Source organism: Ambystoma mexicanum, chromosome 6q (assembly GCF_040938575.1).
Source record: "Ambystoma mexicanum isolate Mex_15411 chromosome 6q, UKY_AmexF1_1, whole genome shotgun sequence".
Lineage (NCBI taxonomy): Eukaryota > Metazoa > Chordata > Amphibia > Caudata > Ambystomatidae > Ambystoma > Ambystoma mexicanum.
The window spans coordinates 1,105,479,507-1,105,498,075 of record NC_090937.1 but is presented as its reverse complement, the minus strand read 5'-3'; the positions used below and the strand labels follow the sequence as shown (position 1 = coordinate 1,105,498,075).

General features: G+C 43.9%; 1 protein-coding gene across 7 annotated transcripts in view; it reads left to right on the top strand.

Moving 5' to 3' along the window:
• Positions 1-18,569, top strand: part of SPATA18 (spermatogenesis associated 18) — a 305,326-nt gene that overhangs the window by 146,425 nt on the left and 140,332 nt on the right. For all 7 annotated transcript variants that reach the window (XM_069631673.1, XM_069631675.1, XM_069631671.1 and 4 more), the window contains one exon: positions 3,060-3,297. In XM_069631673.1, coding sequence (XP_069487774.1) covers positions 3,060-3,297 — 238 coding nt within the window. The remainder of the gene's footprint in view (positions 1-3,059; positions 3,298-18,569) is intronic.

Genomic DNA, 18,569 nt, shown 5'->3' with positions numbered 1-18,569 from the left:
AACGGTGATGGGAATCTGGCACATCTGCTTGGCACCCCCTTCTTCTGTTGCTTGTACAGTAATTGTACAGTATTTTCTGCTTTTTTCTTCTAATGATTTGATGTTGCGTCACGTTCCTATCACTTCTACTACATCAGCTTAATTAAGGGCATCTAGCATCCGTTTTGTCATCTCTGACAGATATTTTTCTTCTCTATGCTTTAAAATCTGTGAGCACTTTACATTTATAATTTAAAGAAAAAAGGTACTTTCCTTTTCTGTACATTCGCATATTTGGTGTATTTCTTTTTCTTATTCTTTCTGGCTCTTAAAAACGATTTATTCAACCTACGCTAGCGAATACGATGAGTGTGGCATATTTGTCATATTTATGTCATCTAGTAGATGCCTACATTCTTACTCTTGGACATTGGTCACATTGTTCTCTTTGTGTTAATAATGTATTTTATTGTAGTCAAATATTTTCACCCACTTCTTTGAAGTAAATCTCGTCATATCTTAGAAGCATTCATATAATAGTTACCAGCTGGTCTTATCAGTATTCGGAAACTAGGTCAAGCAAAGAATGACAAAAGAAATAGGTAAACAAGATGGATGAAAGACCAGCTGAAGAGATCTAAAGTAACAGCATTGTCATACCTTGAGAGTTTCCGATTAATTTCTTCATATTGTATTAGATGCTTGGCAATGTAAACTTTCTATTTTTAATTTAGTTTTCCAGTTTTTCTGTTTCTGAGGTATAGTGAAGCTGTGCAGGGTAACCCATTCTTGATAATGACTGCCGCAACATTTCTATAGATGCTACATTCAGAGCTAGTTTCATGCTACAGAAAAAGGTTCATTCATGTGCAAGAACGACATGTGTCCTAAATCGAGCATAGGTTGTGTCCGGTACCAATTGCTGTGCAATCTTTGACACACACAATAAGTTCTTCAACAACTTCTGTTGGAAACTATGATTTTTATAAATTAAAACATCTGGAAGTGTTTTGCCTCCTTTATTGACATGAAGACCTCTGCCATATAGTACCAGATGAAGGCAAACCAGCTATACTGCTTGGCCTCATTTCATTAGCCTAAAAAGCAGAAACAACATATCATGACATAACACACCCCGACTTTACAAAGATATGTTTTTCATATTTGGAATCCTGAGTAAGTTGTCGTTGGATTTCGAGGCACTGCCAGCTAGGGACACACGTCTGCTACTCAGGGACACTTTAAAAAAACAAATAAGCTATGGATGAAAGCTGTCAAAAATGATGGTATGGATGGCTGCTCACAGTGAATGTCAGTGGTTATCATTGCTTCAAAGGTCTCCATTAATTTCTGACCATCAATTACAAATCTATGCCCTGCAAAAGTGTATGTGTCATCTGTAGGAAACGTGACATTAAAAACATCTTAACTCTATAACATCTCAGTAGAAAGTGTTTCATTCTAAGCATCTTAATTTTATTTTGAAAATGTAACCTTTACGTGGTAACAGAGGAGCCTGCCAAACTGCACAGGTAAGGAGTAGTTGTTTGATAACAGCCAGTTTAGATAACAATATGTCACTGTCACCACCAATCCACAAACATCCAAAATAACACTCCCATCAAAATGCCACTGTTTTCCAGTCACCAATCTACTCATCCTTAGAATGCTCAGTAAACCTTGCAACAACACTGCACCCAAAAACATACCTCCTACTCAACTCCCAGAGACATGTGTAAATATCAATATTCACCCAATCACCTACTTGCCTGATCAACACCAATTTTGCTTATGTTGCTGAAGAATTGTTCATAAAAACTATAAAACAGTATACACTTTGTCAAACAAAAAAAACATCAAACTTACCTTAAAACATTGGAGCTCCTCATTCCATGCCAATATGGCTGCTGCTGTGAATGCAGAACTGAAACTGTGCTTCACAGAATTTGTAATAATTAGCATGAAGCAGCTGTTGAAGGCGGTGCTTGTCTATTGTACTATTACTTCTGAGCTCTGCCTTTGGCACTATAAACAATACGATCCATCTGAACCTGCAACCACAAGAAGTAAGAGTCTATAACTTCTGTCTGACAGCTTAGCTCTTTCTTGTTTCACCCCTACCTGATTCCAGGATGCTCTGTGGAGCTCCACATGGATACCACGTATTGCCTTTTCTGTTGAACATATGCATGCAACCCTTTCTTTAACATCATCAGACAGCACAACCTGATCCCTTCTATGCAGGGGCACCCAGCAGTAACTTTGCATCACGAGCAAGTACAACTTACACCAAACCTCAAGTATTACCTCCAGACAATCGAATCGCTATGCATTTTCTGATACTCATAGATTTGATGATTCTATCTCAAAAAATTCTATGTGCCCACATTGTCATCACATCCCACTCAGCTAACCCATCATTCCATGCTCCACATCAAAGACCTTGACAGTAAGCGTAGACTCCATGAAAACCCCTACTGCAAAGGTGATTCATTAGTCTGCTACCATCATGCCTGAGCTAACCACAGTTTGTTTGAGAAGATGACCATCTACTGGTTGTCAGATCTTCTATCTGCATAATCATGGTTTAAATGACACCTGCTCATCTGCCCTTCCCTAAAGACTAAGAGTACGAAAAACATTGTTTCTGTCCTGTCTAACTTACCGAATATCCTTTTACCCCTTCTGAATACCCCAGATGTGCTTTTCGCCTACTTACACTCTGAACACAACCAACAGGCCTCCAGAATAAAACATAAGTATACACGTTTTGATCCATGCACCCAGTCGTACATCTGGCCATTGGTAGCATAGTGGTGATTCTGTTTAAAGTGATGTACTTACTGTACAGTTCTTCTCAGTGAAATTGAATCTATTTTTTAAAACACTCATATGGTGCAGGAAAATAATTGTAATAGTGTGACCTTCTGGTGAGTAAACCTTTCTTTCATCTTACCTTCTGGGTAGTATTGTTGCTTTTTAACCACCCTCAGTTTGGATTGTAATTGGCATACTCTGTGCTTTTCATTTTGAAAAGAAGCATAGGAATGGGACACCATTTATGCATTTTTTTCTTTCAGACTTTCCAGAAGCCGTTCCCCAAGCCCCACACGCCACGACAACAGATCGTCTAGCCCTCAATACAGAAAGTCTGATTCGCCTACCGTGGCCATGCTCACCAATTCCTCACGTCATGCCCGTCTTGTATCTCGATTCAGTGATATTTTTGCAAATGATCGTCTGGATGCGCAAAACCTGCTGAGGCGTTACATTGAGGATCTGGAGATGGTTCAGAGGATCATATTTATTGCCACATTGGTATGAAAGAATAATAATAATAACTGTTTATATGTAACCTATGGTGGCACAGGTTTTCCCTTTTCTTAGTGTGTGCTTTAAAAATAACAGCTATAGGGTTTATCCAGCTTAATTTTTCTCAATGCAGCTTCAGGTGCCTGACCCTGATTTATGTGCAGACGTGCAGACATGCATCCTCAAAACTGCCTATTCGTCATTAAGCAGAGGCCCCCAGGCCTGCCAGGTTACACAACTTAGAGCCCTTACTCAAGAGCTCCATACCATATCACCACTCTCATGCACAACACACACGCAATGAAAAAGACCCTTGTTGGCTTCAAGTGTGTCATTAAATCACTGTTCTCTTATGAACAAACAAGTGACAAGACTTCTCATTTATTGTATTATAATTGAAGCAAAACATGGTGACACAAATATACAGTGTTTGGTTTTGTCTTGTGCACTTTCACATTTTTCTGCTTAATGTGCTTTTTTATAGTCTTGTTTATTTTAAAAAAACATTTTCTACTTAATGACATTTAGAGTACCATATACTCTAAAATGGCGATGAGACTGTCGCTTTTCCTTTGGCCATCTTGTTGTTTGACCTTCTTCTTGTCTGGGCAGGATTTTCCATACATGTTAAGCCCTTTCCTGAGGAAAGCTCCAGCTTTTGCTGGCAAAGTGGTGGGCTATGTGTGGCCTGATGTGGGGGCTTGGTCTGTCTGGACCCAGTCCCCATCTATCTATGATAGAGTATGTCTGTTGTTGGGCAGAATGACTGGTCAGAGACTGTTCAATCCCAGAGGCTGTCCAGAACTGGGCCGCCTCTGCCAAGTTTGAATGGTGCAGATCCTTGCCATTTGTGGGCTGGGGTCAACTTCAGCCTGGATTCTGTATAAGAGGGGGAGTTCTGCAGCCATTCTTCTGTTCATCATTAGAACCAAGACCCCTAAGAAAGAGAGCAACCCACTGAAGACCTGGAACTCATAGTTGTAAAATCACCAGCAACCCTATCTTCACTTGTCCGGTGAAGACCTGCCTCTCTGTAGATCTTCTGAAGACATTCATCGTTGCTTCAACCGTTGGACTGGTGGAAACAACCAACCTCTATTCAAATATCCAGCCACTAAAAGCACCCGAAAGAGTCTTGGAATCATTCTGTGGACTAGCCAGACGTTGTCCTGGGCTACTTCGCTGCTGCGGTCGCCGTCCCAAGTTGAGCCTGGGTACACCACAGATCCTCAGATTATGGAACAAGAAGCATTTCCCTGAAGTTGCATCTCTCCACTATGAAGAGGGGCCTGTCCAGTTTCCAGAACCGGTCCATCAGAGCCTCGAACTGCAAACTGGCCAGACCCACAAATCGGAAGCTTGAAGTGACCCCTGTACATGGGGGGCCTGGACTGTAACGGAAGAAGGCACAAATCCAGTGATTTCTGGAACTCCTACGTTAGTCCCAGAGTGAATCGGCGTACAGGGGATGAGTACCCATACCTGTTTTGGCACAATTGTGTCCATAGAGTTCTATGGGCCTATGTCCACGGCAGGGCTACGTCTCTATAGACATAGCCCTGCATCTCCCTTGCCTAGCCTGGAAGGCAGTTGTTTTGGACAAGTATCCTCCCCTGGCTCTGGATGGATGGGGAGAGGACATTTTAAAGACTCTCCTTTTGTACTTATTGTACTTTGGAACAGTTACAAACTACTGGTTGGCTTGAGCTAAGTTAGGACTTTTAAGGATAGTACATTATTTCTAAGGTTTTCTTTGGCATTTGCTAGCTTCTTTATGTTTGGCCTATTAGTTCTCAAAGTGTTGATTACTTACCTGGTTCTACTTCTTTATTCACTTACTTTACTACACTTACAGTACTCTGTAAACACAACTGTATTTTTAAAGGGATGTCTTAGTGCCCTTAGCAGAGCACAACAAGGTGAAAGTGGATATAATAGTCAATGTTTTAGTATGTTTACCTGTGGTGTGCCATTGCTAAAAGTGTGTCTAAGGCCTCAATAAATAACTGTATTTGTATACATTCTGCCTAATTTGTATTATTAAGAGGTCTCTTTGCACGTTTAATGGAACCATTCACCACTCTTGCGCCCTCCTAAGTCTAATCCTTGCTATTCAGTCATGGTACCCAGATATAGTTTCGCTAGACATTAGTGTTTCTACTTGTTCATCAGAATAGGATGGCCTGTCAGAATCCGTCCACAGAGCTGATTCTAAAAATCCATCTTAATAGAGAACAATTTACAAATGTCTGAAGAGTGGTAATCAGTCTCAGGCTTCTTTGAGGACAAGATAATGGTCTCCCATAGAACAGGTAGACTATTTTCAGTTGTGAAAATGCAAAAAGAATATCCAAAAAGGACATGTTCTTTCAGTAACGAACCATCAAACTGTGATATTGAATGCCTTAACAATCAGTTGTGGAGTGCATCTAGTCGTTTGTTAGTCACAGGGACAGCTTAAGTGCAACATGTTCACCATGGGAACAGGATGATGCCTTGCCCCCGGTGTTTGATACCCATGTCGGGCTGACTCAGCCCTTCATCTCCTCCCCACAGGTCAATGAGAACCAATTATGTGTTAAGATAGTGACAGTGATTGTTACAGTGCTAAGATGCTCGATGAATCCAGCATAAAGCACTGCATGAATCACCAAAGTATTACATGTTCAACATTGTTATATTTAACATTCTTTGTTACTGTCAGAGCTTGCAAGCGATGCAAAGCTCCTTCAACTAGGAATCTTTAAGCTTCTTTACATCACCTGCAAGCTTTCTAGGTCGTGCACAGACTTGCCATGCTCTGAACCTGATGATAATTAGTATTACAAAACCTCCTTTTCAACCTCTTTAACCTCTTTTTAACCTCTTTTTAACTTCTTTAAAAGTTTATGTGGGTGCTTTTGGCAATCTATAGATCTTAAAAAGATTGCATAAAATTGAATGAAGATATGAGCATGAATACACTCACTTGTCCCTGGGAGCCATTGTCTATGGATTATGGGTACAACTCTTTACAAAACAACTCCTGCTAGTGTAATGGAATCTTAAAAGCTAGGTTAATTAACAGAGTCAAATTCATAAAGCGCAAGGCAAAAATATTTGCTCTGAAACTTTTTCCAGAATTCACAGAACAAGCATTCTCATTCTGCGGTGACCGACTGCTCAGAGCACCATTTATATTCTGGGCCTCTTGGCAATACAAATGCAAAGCATGCACCAATGATGTTGGCCTTCCGGAGGCAGCATGCCTGCATCCTTGTTTAGACCTTGAGGATCGGTCGTAATTGGGTTCATCATCCTACATTTTCAAATTAGGGCATATTTGCTGTCCTCTTGCAAAGGGAGAACATATATTAGCTAGAAACTGTGTTCCTGCTAGACATGAGCAAACTTTCATGACCGGGATCAAGCCAGAAAAAAACATCAGTGACTGTTGCGTGTCTTAATGCCAGACAGAGATCCTTCTCATTAGGATCCCTGCTACCTCTTTTCCTCCTACACTCTGGCCACGCTCCTTGGGACCACTCCCCCCCATCCTCCTGCAAAGCAAAAAACATTGGAGTCATCTTAGAATCCTCTCTCTCCTTCTCCCCTCACATCACAGACTTGGCAAAGAAGGCCCACTTTCAGCTGCACCTCCTGAGAAGCAGGCTCCTGTTCCGCCAGAAACTCAATGTATCCAGATCTCTGGTTCTTTCTAGGCTGGACTACTGCAACAGTCTCTTCCTCAATCTGCTTAACTCCTCCCTTCGCCCCCTTCAAATATTGCAGAATAGGAATACAAAATTTAAGGACCACATCTTCTCAGCCCTTAAATCTCTCTGTTGCTGCGAGGCTCAAGTTCAAGACTCTCTGCATCATCCACAAGGCTTTCTTTGGCCTGTGACCCCGCTACATCCAACTCTCTCTCCCTGAATACCTCCCTGCTAGAGCCATTTGCCTCTCTGTCTTCGGCTGGGGCCTCCCTCGGGAACAGCCTCCCTGCCACTCTAAAACTTGAGGAGAACCATCTCCGGTTCCGAAAGCACCTCAAGACCTTCCTCTTTTCTTCTGCCTTCGCTCCCCCTCTCCCCGGCTGATCTGTTCTCTCTTGGCACCGTGGACCTGGCCACCCTCTGTCCTCTGGGCCCAGGTACCTGCTCACCCTGCCACCCTCCCGCACTGCCTCTGGGCCACCCCTTGCACTGAGGTCTGTATCTGTACCCATACAGCCTCCCCTCTTTTTCTTCCTGCCCTTATCAGACCTACCCTGTCTGCTGCCTTAAACCCAGCACTTGCAAATTGCTGGCTGCACTACCACTGTTTGTTGCCTTTATTATTTATTTATTGTATTTATCTGTTTCTCCTCTACTTCGCACTTTCCACTTCTCCCCCTTCCATGAACTTTTCCCCTCCCCCTCTCCCATGCACTTGCGCGTTCTCAATGTCACTGGGTCTAGTAAGATCGATGTTTTGTTCTCCCCTGTTCCCCTCCCTTGCCTTGTCGTGCTCTGAAACACTTGTGTACGAGCGCGATAGAAATAAAATATCAATATCAATATCTATGTCTGACTCTCTGCAAATCAGACGTTTCTCCAAGCGGAGAGTGAGGGGTAGATCTCTTTCTGCAGGTGCCTCCTTCTCGAATGGCTTCCCTGCCCCTCTCAGACTTGAGCCGGATCTCCTTAAGTTCCAGAAGCTCCTCAAGACCTTCCTTTTCTTTTCATCCTTTCCCCTCCCCTGCTAATGTCCCTTTCTCCCTAGACTGGCAGCCTGGTTCCTTCAGAGTCATACAGGGCACCGGGCCCATGCCTGCCTAGTCTACCAGTGCACATGTTCTCCCCCTCCCACCGCCTCCAAACCTCTGCCTGCAATTGCCCACACGGGTCCCCCTGCATACACTTGTCTGGCTGGCCTGCACCCCTTGGAGCCATTCCAGCCCCTTAACTTGCACTTAGTTGTGGATTCCCCTTCTCTTTCTGCTCCCCCTGGCCTTGTCGACCTGGCCTCACCAGGCACTTTCCTTCTCATGGGCCCTTCTGCCTAGTTCCTGCACTTCGCCACCTCTCCTGCCCCCTGCACTTCTCGTTACTGCTTGCAAGATCTGAATGTCGCAAGCCTATTAGGATTGCTACTTTTGCGCCTACCCGTCCCCCGCCTCCTGCCTTGCTGCAACAGGAAACACTTGTGCATAGGCGCATTACAAATTACCAATAAATAAAAAAATAAAAAATGCACAAAACAGTTGTACAAACTTGAAGATGGTTCAGTTATATCAGACATGTTATTTTGCAATTATGATGCATATTTCTATGAACCAGGGACCACCAAAATTTCACCAAACATGTCCCTGTTAGACTCTTTTTATTCTTATGTACACATCTGGCATTTGAGCCTGTGTGAACTTGTCTGCTGTGTGCAGAACCAGAAGGTACACTTGCATACTCTTCTGAATTTGCCACATGTTACTAAAGATTTTCTTTTTGCTGCTTTCCTCCCATTGAATGCTACCCAGACTTTTTGGCGTTTTGCTCATTCTTATGGGGAAACTGATTAGTACATAAGACTATCAGTACTTAGAGAATATGTCTCTTAGTGAATAGTTTGCATTGTTACAATTTCACACATCTTTCTAAAATAAAGTGCAGTTAGGATACTATAACCTTTTCTGTAATGGATTTTTGGTTACATTTACAATGTGCCTAGAATGAGCTGATCGCAGCAGATATTCGTGTACTGCGTTTTATACTTTTGACTCATGCACTTTTTCATCTACGGCCAAGGGGTACTAAAGGTAGCTAAGATGGTCCTGCCATAGGGTTTTTGCTAGTCCTTGAGCCGTATTGTTTTTCGGCCTTTTTGTGCCCTCTTGGTCCTGAATTGCCATATATGGGAAACCCTTTCCCGTGGAAAGCTGATGCTTTCCCAGACAAAGAGGCAGTTTGTTTGTGAGATCGGGTGTGGGGGCTGGAACTATCTGATCCCAGTACACTTCCTGGTGCCTGAATGTCTGTAGCTGTGCAGATGTTGTGGCAAGTGGCTATCCATTTGAATAGCCACTGCCCGTTTGAATGGTGTAGATTCTTACCATTATGGATCTGGGGAGATTCCAATCTAGATCTTGGATAAAAGGAGGACTCCTGCAGCCATTCAGCAGATCATCGCTGGAACACAGTCCTCTATGAAGAAAAGGAGCCAGTTGATGACCTGAGGACAACTGTTACAGCTGACCAGCACCAACTCCACTGAAGTCCCGGGGAAGCCCTGCTCCTCTGCCTGATCTCAAGAAGACCCTTGTTGGTGCTTTGACCCCTGAACCAGTGCGAACAATCAGTATCAACCACTGCTCAAGGATCTGTGCTTTTTGAGCCTTTCGGAAGTGTCCCTGGACCAACTGGTTGATTGATCAGCTCTCTCATGGGCTAACACGCTGCATCCCTAGAATGTGGAGAATCATTAACCTGTGCAACGAGATGCCTGCTCTTGCATTTTCAGCTTCCTTGCATCAATGGAAGCTGTGCAGGACCTGCTACTCTGTCCCAGGAAGAAACCTGACCGTGGTGACTCCCATTGCAATCTGTCTTCTTTGCGCTGGCGGTGGCTTGAGATCGCCTGCTCGGCAGAAGTCTTCTCCTTGCCTTTGTTTGGGTGTTCAGCTGAAAGGTGTCTAGGACCAATTCCTACGCACCACGACTGACTGAAACAAAATCCCCCATCTGAAAGTGACATCTGCACCCGCGTCCCCTGGGCCTTTCTGGATTGGACCAAAAACAAAAGACTGTCACCAACGGATTCCGGAAACCTCATCAGTGGTCTCTGTAGAAATGAGTCAGAGAGATAAGTTAACATACCTATTCCTGTCCCCTACCTGTTCTCCTTAAAGTTACGTGGGCGTAAAGTCGTGACCATAAACTATTTTTTCTTGACTTTGGTTGGTGGAGTCGTGATCATAGAACCTGACAGGGATTGAGTTATTTCACTTCTTGAACTTTACTTACCTTTTTGACTTTTGACTCATAACCACTGCCCTAAAGCCCTAAACCATCTTAGGGTTAGACTCATTAAGTATTAGGGCACTTGTTTTGTGGTTATTCTAAAATGTCTTTACTGAAATTCATGGGTCTTAGTGCTTACCTGTGTTACACTTGTCATTCAATATAATGCTTTTTCCCTCCTAAGGCTGAATGCATATAGCTGTTAAGTGTGTGATAGTATTTGCCTAGAGCTTTTACTTGCCTAGCGTGTATTTTAAAGATTTGACACAGCATTGTACATGTTTGTACTTCCCTGTCTAACTTGAATGATTGGCTTTGTTCTGCATGGACTCATTGTAGCCCCAAACCACTCTCATAGTCCTTCTAAGGCTAAGCCTTGTCATGCTGCTATCCTACCTAAATTGAGGTTGGCTATTCTCAGTGTCTCCCCTTTCACCATTGTTAGGAAAGATTTTCTTTTTCCACCTTTCCCTTTATGGATTCCATTAATTGTGCTTGCTTTGAACCCTGTTTTGGTTTTGGAGGTTGTTAGGCAAAGTTCGTATGCAGTACCCTCTGGGAACACTACAAACAACTAGGACTACAGGTATAGGCAAACCAACCTCTAGTATAAGCTTGTACTACAGTATTCTGGTAGCGTGTTGAGCAGCCAGGCTTATCTCAAGAGGTGAAATGTGAGTTGTTGTGGAGTTACACAAAGATTCACCAAGTCGTGGCAGTCCGGACAATCTTACAAAAGCTTTAGGCCAGCTTAAAAGTAACACACACAATCTGGTGTCACTCTCCATGGCTATACAGTTTCCTGCAGCAACTCTGAGGAAATTCAACCAGCTCCGAGATGGGTGTCCTGGTGGCTTACTTTGGAGTTGATTGTTCCCACCAACTCAAAGGGAGAAGTCGTCCTTGCAGGGACCTCTCTGTCGATGTGAACTTGGCAAGTTGGCACCGCACTAGGGCTTCAGCGGGCAAACCAATGGACCAGGAGTTGCAGCAGGCGTCCTCATCAAGCTCTTCTTCGGCTCCTTCGTCCAGTGGTCGACTCTGACTTCCAAGCCAAAAGACTAGCCTTTTATTCAGTTCTCTCCCATTCATTCCAGCCTAGCTGTCACTCACCCAGCAGGGTGGCTGTCCTTGCAGGACAGGCAGCCAGCCAATCACCACAGAGTGCATTTGGGTCTCCTAGGATTCTAAGCACAGGGAGTTTCAGGCACCCCCTTCAATCCCTGCCTACCCCAGACTTTCTGGAGCCAGAGGCGGGTTTCACTCCTGAAGCCCTCCAAAGGCGAATGAACAAAGAGACCAAACTTGGTTTGGCGCACAGAGAAAAACTCTAGAAGGACCTTTCCACAAAGACATGGTGAAAAAAGAAGACCGGGGACCATTTTGTCAATGATGGCTCTGCGCCTTTTTAAAAAATATGGCTCCCGCGGTTAACGTTACCGGGTCCGTGAACGGTTGCAGTAAATGCAAACCTTGGTAGTTCAAAATGAAACCACTGCCACCAGCCATTTCAATGAGGAAAGGGTAACATAAAAATGTTATATGAGCATTTAGACACAGGGGATATTAAGTAACCCCTCCAGCACTTCTATTGTAAGATAGGGTGTGCTGAGTCTAGCAAGTATAATGCTAAGTAAAGTCATTTTCACTTTACTGCTCTGAGAAACAGTAGTTTATCCCAGAGAAGGTATTTAAACCTTGGGAAATCTAAAAGACTTCCCTGTGCCACTGCACTTCAGGTGCTGTGTGACACATTTGTAAAAGATGAAGCTTATGGAGTTTGTTAGACTCCATAACCATAAGAAACACAGAGGTAAAATTCACACAAAAATACATGAGAGACTGGGAAAAAGGGTCACACTCTCTCCAGGTTAAAAAAATAAAGTCCTCAAAATCCAGCGAAGTTGCTGGGGGTCTCTAAGGTGGAGGGAATTAGCACATATTTGAGAATTCTCCCTAAAAGAGGTAAGTAAAGCCTTCTGCTTTACTTCCTTTGCCTATTTTGCTTATTCTTATGGGAAAACGGACTAGTCCCTAAGACTGTCAGCACTGAGAACCCTTGCCTCTTTTTTTTATTTATTTTTTCATTGTATATTTACAAGTTTATATAATAAACACAAAACATAAAACGGTGTAATTTACAAGGTATAATTCACAGTATACAAATAAAATGTGCAGACTACAGGTCCATGCCCATTAATCTATTCCAGATCTTCTCATACAGATAAAACTTATGTTTCCGGAAATACAAGACATTTTCAATTAGAGCTCATTAATCCAGACAGTTGGCATCGGCGGCTCCATTGTCTCTCTTTATGAATGGTTGTATTGTTACAATTGCACACATCACCTTACAGTGAAGTGCAGTTAGGCTACTTTGTATCCTTTGAACTGTAATGCCTTTTTTCTCACCACTTTTTAAGCAATAAGCCCCGAGCTGGAGGAGGGCATTACCACCTCAGGTAATGCCCTGGGGCCCATAGTTACAGGCCCAGGGCCATTACCTGAAGCAGTAATGCCCCCTCCCCCAGCAAGGGGCTTATTTCTATTAGTATCCTGGCACATTGTATCGGGATACTAATAGTTAGTAAGTTGTGCTTGCAACTTAAACAAAAAAAAATGCTGCAATGGATCGGGGAGAAGGGACTATGCGCACTCCTTTCTCCCTTTCCATGGTAGCCATGCTGACGTTGGGCTGTTCTTAGCGCAGCCACCCGATATGGATGTAGAAGGTATGGGGGAGGGTGTAGGGGTGCCCTGTTGTGGGGAAAAGGGATATGGCGGGGGAAGGGACACGAGGAAGTGCACTTACCTGCAGAACCCGGTGAGGGAAGATGGCGGCCTCCCACTCTGAGGAGCCTCAGAGCAGGGTCTTTCCTGGTGTGATAAAGACCCCGTTCGAGCCTCCCCATGGGCTAGGAGTCTGACACACCCCCCTCTCCGGGTACTAATTTTCAATATATATGTACAACCAGTTATGGCCATCTTTTCTAAATTGAATCTCCACTTCCATTCCTATGCTGATGATACGCAAATATATATGCAGGCCAACCAGCCTACAGATTTATGTCACAATATTGTTCAATGCATTGCTAAGTATGTCATTGAATGAGGATGAATAAGCTTCAACCTAACCCAATTAAAATAGTGGTTATCCTAATGGGACCTAAATACCTTGCGGGTGATTGAACATGCATCCCTTTCCTCCTTGCTTGTTTCATGTTCCCATGTCATTGCCCCTAAAGATTAAGAATTTGGGATGTTATTGCCAATCCAATCTGGGACGTGATCAACAAGTAGGATACATTGTACAATCCATCTTCTACACACTGTTTCCTATGTCATGCCATCCCTTTCATGGTTTTCTCCGACCATCCAGCAGTAGTTCGCTTGCTAGTTAATTCCAGATTGGATTATGCCAACACAACTTTAGCTGGCAGCCTGCTGAAACAACTTTAATGTCTACAGGGTGCCCAGAATGCAGCATTTAGAGTTATTTGCAGATTAGCCAAGTCTGCTTTGATTTTTGCTGTACAAATTACCCTTCATTCTCTGCCAGTAAGGCAGAGAATTGATTTTAATATACTCAGACTAATTTTTAAATGTATCAACGGTCTTGCACCATCCTATCTGTTGGATAAGATTTCTGGATATCAACCAGCCCTCTCTCTTCGAAGTTCTTTACTGGTGATACCTCCCTCCCACTGTGTTCTCAGAGCAGAATTATGTTTTTCCATCTATGGACCTCACTTATGGAACAAGTTTCCACTGTTCATTAGAAATATTACTTATTTAGCTGCATTCCAAAAAAGCTCTTAAAACTCATCTCTTTAGATGATTTTTCCTTTTTACCCCCTTTACTTTCAATACCTAATTAAGTCTGTTGAGTCTTTTGATGTTCTATTCATTGTGAATACCTGCACCTAGATGCATATAGTTCTGCCCAGAGCGCGCTCTACGTACTACAAATCACAACTCCACTGATCATGACCAGGCAAGGAAGACGTAGGATTAGGACTTTGCGCTGTTACACCGTAAGGAAGGAGGGGTAGAAACAAGTTATGTAAACTCACCCCCTGTACTCCGATTCTGTCAGATTCCCCTTCCGAGGCTTCTAAATTCATTGGGCCCACTTACTTTGTGCATTCATTCTGTTGAAGGGGGCCCCAAGGGTTGCTGGTTGGAGAGGTCACTTTCAGCATCAGGATTTGGGTCTGGCTAGTAGGCACTTCCACTGGTGAGACAGTTCCTGTGCCAGTCATTTGGATGACTCTTGCACAACGAAAAGACCACCACCACGATGCTGACAACTTCAGGAGATTCCAGGACCTGGTGCAGGTAGGAGACAGCGAAAAGCATTGTGATCAGGAGGCAGACCCTTGGTTCTGCAAGGTCCCTCCTTGTGCTGGAGCGCTGCAACTTTAGGGGGCAGCCTCTTCCCTCACTCGTCGAGGGTCTGTGGAGTCCTAAGTCTGAACTCAGGATGGTTACCAGTGCAGCGAGGTAGCACAGGTGGGAGCTGGTCAGTCCATAGGGTAGTCATGGGATTCTTCCGACTGCTGCCAAGGGCAGGATCTTTGTGCAGGGGTTGAGACTGGTTGTTTGCACCAGTCCAGTTGTTGAAGCACAGAAAAGGGCTTCAGGAGATCAAAGGAGCAGGGTTTTGTGGGACTTGGCAGAAGGCACTGCTGGTTGGCTTGGGCGGGATGATCCTCTTCGAGGGGTCTTTGCTCCAGCGATGATCTCAATAATGGCTGTGGGAGTACTCTTATAGTAAATTCGAGCTGGAGTCACCCCAAGTCCACTAATAGCAAGGATCACACCATTCAAACTGGCAGTGGCTGTCCAACCGTGGACAGCCTCTGGCCACCACATCTGCCCAGCAACAGACACTCTAAGGCCAAGATATGGATTGAGACCAGACGGCCCAAGCCTCCACATCTGGCTACAAACACACACAACACTGTGCCTGGGAAAGTAAAGTCTTACCTATATGTTATATACAGCCTTGATAGGGCAGGAAGGAGGCTAAAAGGTAAGATGGCCAAAGGACAGGTGAAATCTTATGGCACAGCCATTTTAGGATATATAGTAATGGCGGTAAAATGCAAATGTGCGCGCGAGAAATGTAGCACAGTAGAAAAATATCTACTGGCATCAGCCCATCCTAGACACAGAAATGTAGTTGAAAACAAAAAGGAAAAATAGTACAACGCACCCTTGCCAAACTACAGGGAAGGTGGTGGGTGCAGCTAAAAACAAACAAGAAATATTGATGGGGTTAAGAGTCCCCCCTGCATTGATAGCCATAGGAAGTGATCATTGAACCCAGAATAGATGAGCTAAGCAAGGTAAGTAAAGCAAAACGGCTTTACTTACATTCAAAAGTCTTGAGAGATTTAAAACAAAAAGTTGGGGGGGGGGGCGGGGGGGGTACCATAGATGTCTTTGGAGGGAAACAGCAAAAGGAAAATTGTTCCGAACATCTGCCATTTGTTAAGTCTTTGTAGAGTTTTTCTCATGTACAGTGGCGCTGGGCCCAGAGTTTCCTATATTGTTGGTTTTTTGGTAGGGGTCATGTCCACTTTGCTCCCCAAAGTTTCCTAAGCGGAGGGCCTGGGTTTTTTCACACACTTCTTCATACTCGCCCAATGTAAGAAATGCCCATAGCAGGGGGATCTGAGGTTACCTTTGGTCTCTCCCCCTTGTATGCAAGGAGGAGTGCTCAGACCTTAATAGTCCTCTTCACTTCAGACCTCATGGCCCTTTAGTCTCAGTTCCAGTGCAGGTGAATGGGTGTGTTATGCCTGACTCCATGTGGGTTTATGGCTGGTCTATGTTCCGAGTTGGGTTTGGAATCCTGAGGGGACCTCCACTTAACAGGTTTCAACCTAAATGGCTCTGGGATACCCAATTTCCAGGTCGGAATCTCCACGCACTTCTGTGGGACCTGCTGTACTACCATCCTCTGTTCGCTTCTGGTCACTATTCCTGGATTGCAGGGGCTTGGGTTATCTGTTCTCTGGTCTTCCACAACAGGTACTCTATATGGGACGTTGTCTCATAAGATTATCAGAACCACAAGAAATGTATGCAGAACCACAAGAAACACAGGAAGCTGCTGACCGAGGATCTCCTGAACTACAGGACCAACACTTAGGGCTTCATCACGAGGTTGGCGGTATCCCGGCGGTAATAACGCCAGGATACCGCCAACACAAAAAGCGTTACTGCTACTAGCACCGGATCACGAGTAGCAGTACAGTGGTTAAGCCCCATTCCCCATTGCATCCATTGGACCCAATGGGGCTGGGAGCACTATTAGTGCCGAAAGTGCCCTCTCAACCGGTGCATTCACCTCCAGCTGATAGCGGGAGGTGAATGCGTCCTGGCAGAGCCCAACTCAAGGCCAGCCCTAAAATGCAGTGATAATAGCGTTACCGCCGCATTTAAGGGCTACCGACCAACTCCTGATGAAGCCCTCCTACATCAGAGATCTTGCTCTGTGGAAATATAGTATTTCCTAAGAAGTTGTTTATGGCACTGTCATTTAATATAATTGAATCCCATGCTTACCTCTTACCTTATTCATGTATAACCATTTGATCAATGTTGCCTTTACCTGTTTTACTCTCCCACCCCTTTTTATTGTTCCCTACCCCATGTCTCCTTGAAGTGAATATTTATTTGTTCTGCATTGGACAAATCAAATAAATACATCCAAAAGCTCACCTAGACCTAGATCCCTCATCTACACCACCTAATATTGAGGCCATCGTCCACCCTCTCCGGCCTCATGCATATAACCGCTCTGCTATCCCTCTTTCTCTCAGAAGGAAAATTCATCCCCATCTAACACCGGTATATCTCATACTGCCCTTTTTATTTTTTATTGCTATCCCTAACAGTAGCGCTGGCATGTCTTTGGCTCATCACATGTTAGACAGAATGGCATTGGGTCTCTCTATTGAAAAATATCAGAACATCACCTAAATTGCAATTTCCATACCAAATATTTTTGATGAATTAAAGGAAAGTGTGTGTATGGAATGTAAATATTCACAAAGAATGGGGTCTTGATATATCAACCTATTGGTGTCATGCGCCTTAGGTGGGTGTCGACTGCCAAGTGAAGTAACAGAGATTACCCCCTGCTTCGTTTAAATTAAAGGATAGTTCCGGGACTTTTTTTTTATTGTCCCTACGGTTCGGCCATGTGTTTTTAAGCATAACTCGGTCGATCGTAGAAAACTTTCCTATGGACCTTACCCGACTTTTCGTCCATTAACGCACTCGAAATCAGCCGCCATTTTATGATAATCCTATCACTTGCCGCATCGCCCTGGCTCACCTGCTTTTGCGGCACTAAATCAAATCCCCCGCCCCTGAAACAGACTTTATCAAAACATTCATATTCCCCGCCTCTATCCGTGACGTGACTGAGCTGCGTAGGCAAACGCGCCCAGGCGTCTTCTACGCGACTCCACACAGAACCCGGAAATCAACACAGATCAGCTCACACAACACAGCGCGCCACAATTCGCAATATGAAACTGTACTTTTAAATCAAACCGCAAGATTGTAAATTTGGTAAAGTACATTTATTTGACATCAAATGTTTAGAGAATATTCAGCGATTTTCTTTTTTATTTGCTCACGTTCCAAAAAGTTCGTTTTGAGGCACGCGAGGTTCCTTTGCTGTACACAGGGTCTTAGATCATCTCACAATACAGCGCCACAATTCGGAATATGAAACTGTGGTTTAAAAGCAAACTGCAAGATTGTACATTTGGCAAAGTACATTTATTGGACATCAAATGTTTAGAGAATATTCAGCGATTTTCATTTTTATTTGCTCTCGATCCAAAATAGTTCGTCTTGAGGCAAGCGATGTTCGTGTGCAGTAAACAGGGTGTTGGTTTACGATAAAATAAGCTCTTCGGTCGCACTGATAATCGCATGGCTGTTCCAACAACGAGGCACTAGGCCACCACAACGGTCTGTATGTTGCATCTAGCCGTTAGTACCGCGTAAGGGCATACTTGTACTTGGCGATCGTCCCATAAAATGGTCAGGGTGGTAACGTTGTTCACGCGGAGAAGCAACTGGCGGCTGTAGAAGCCGTCCGCCGGTGTCTGGTACTCGTGACACAGACAGTAGTGAATGATGTACCTAAAAACATAAAAAATGAAATTAGTCTCACCATCAGATCTTTATTAAAATTATTCATTTTATATATTCGGTCGGGAAATTATTTCATACCTAGGACAGTGCAACTGGGTTTTAAACGTCAAGGGGGGGCTG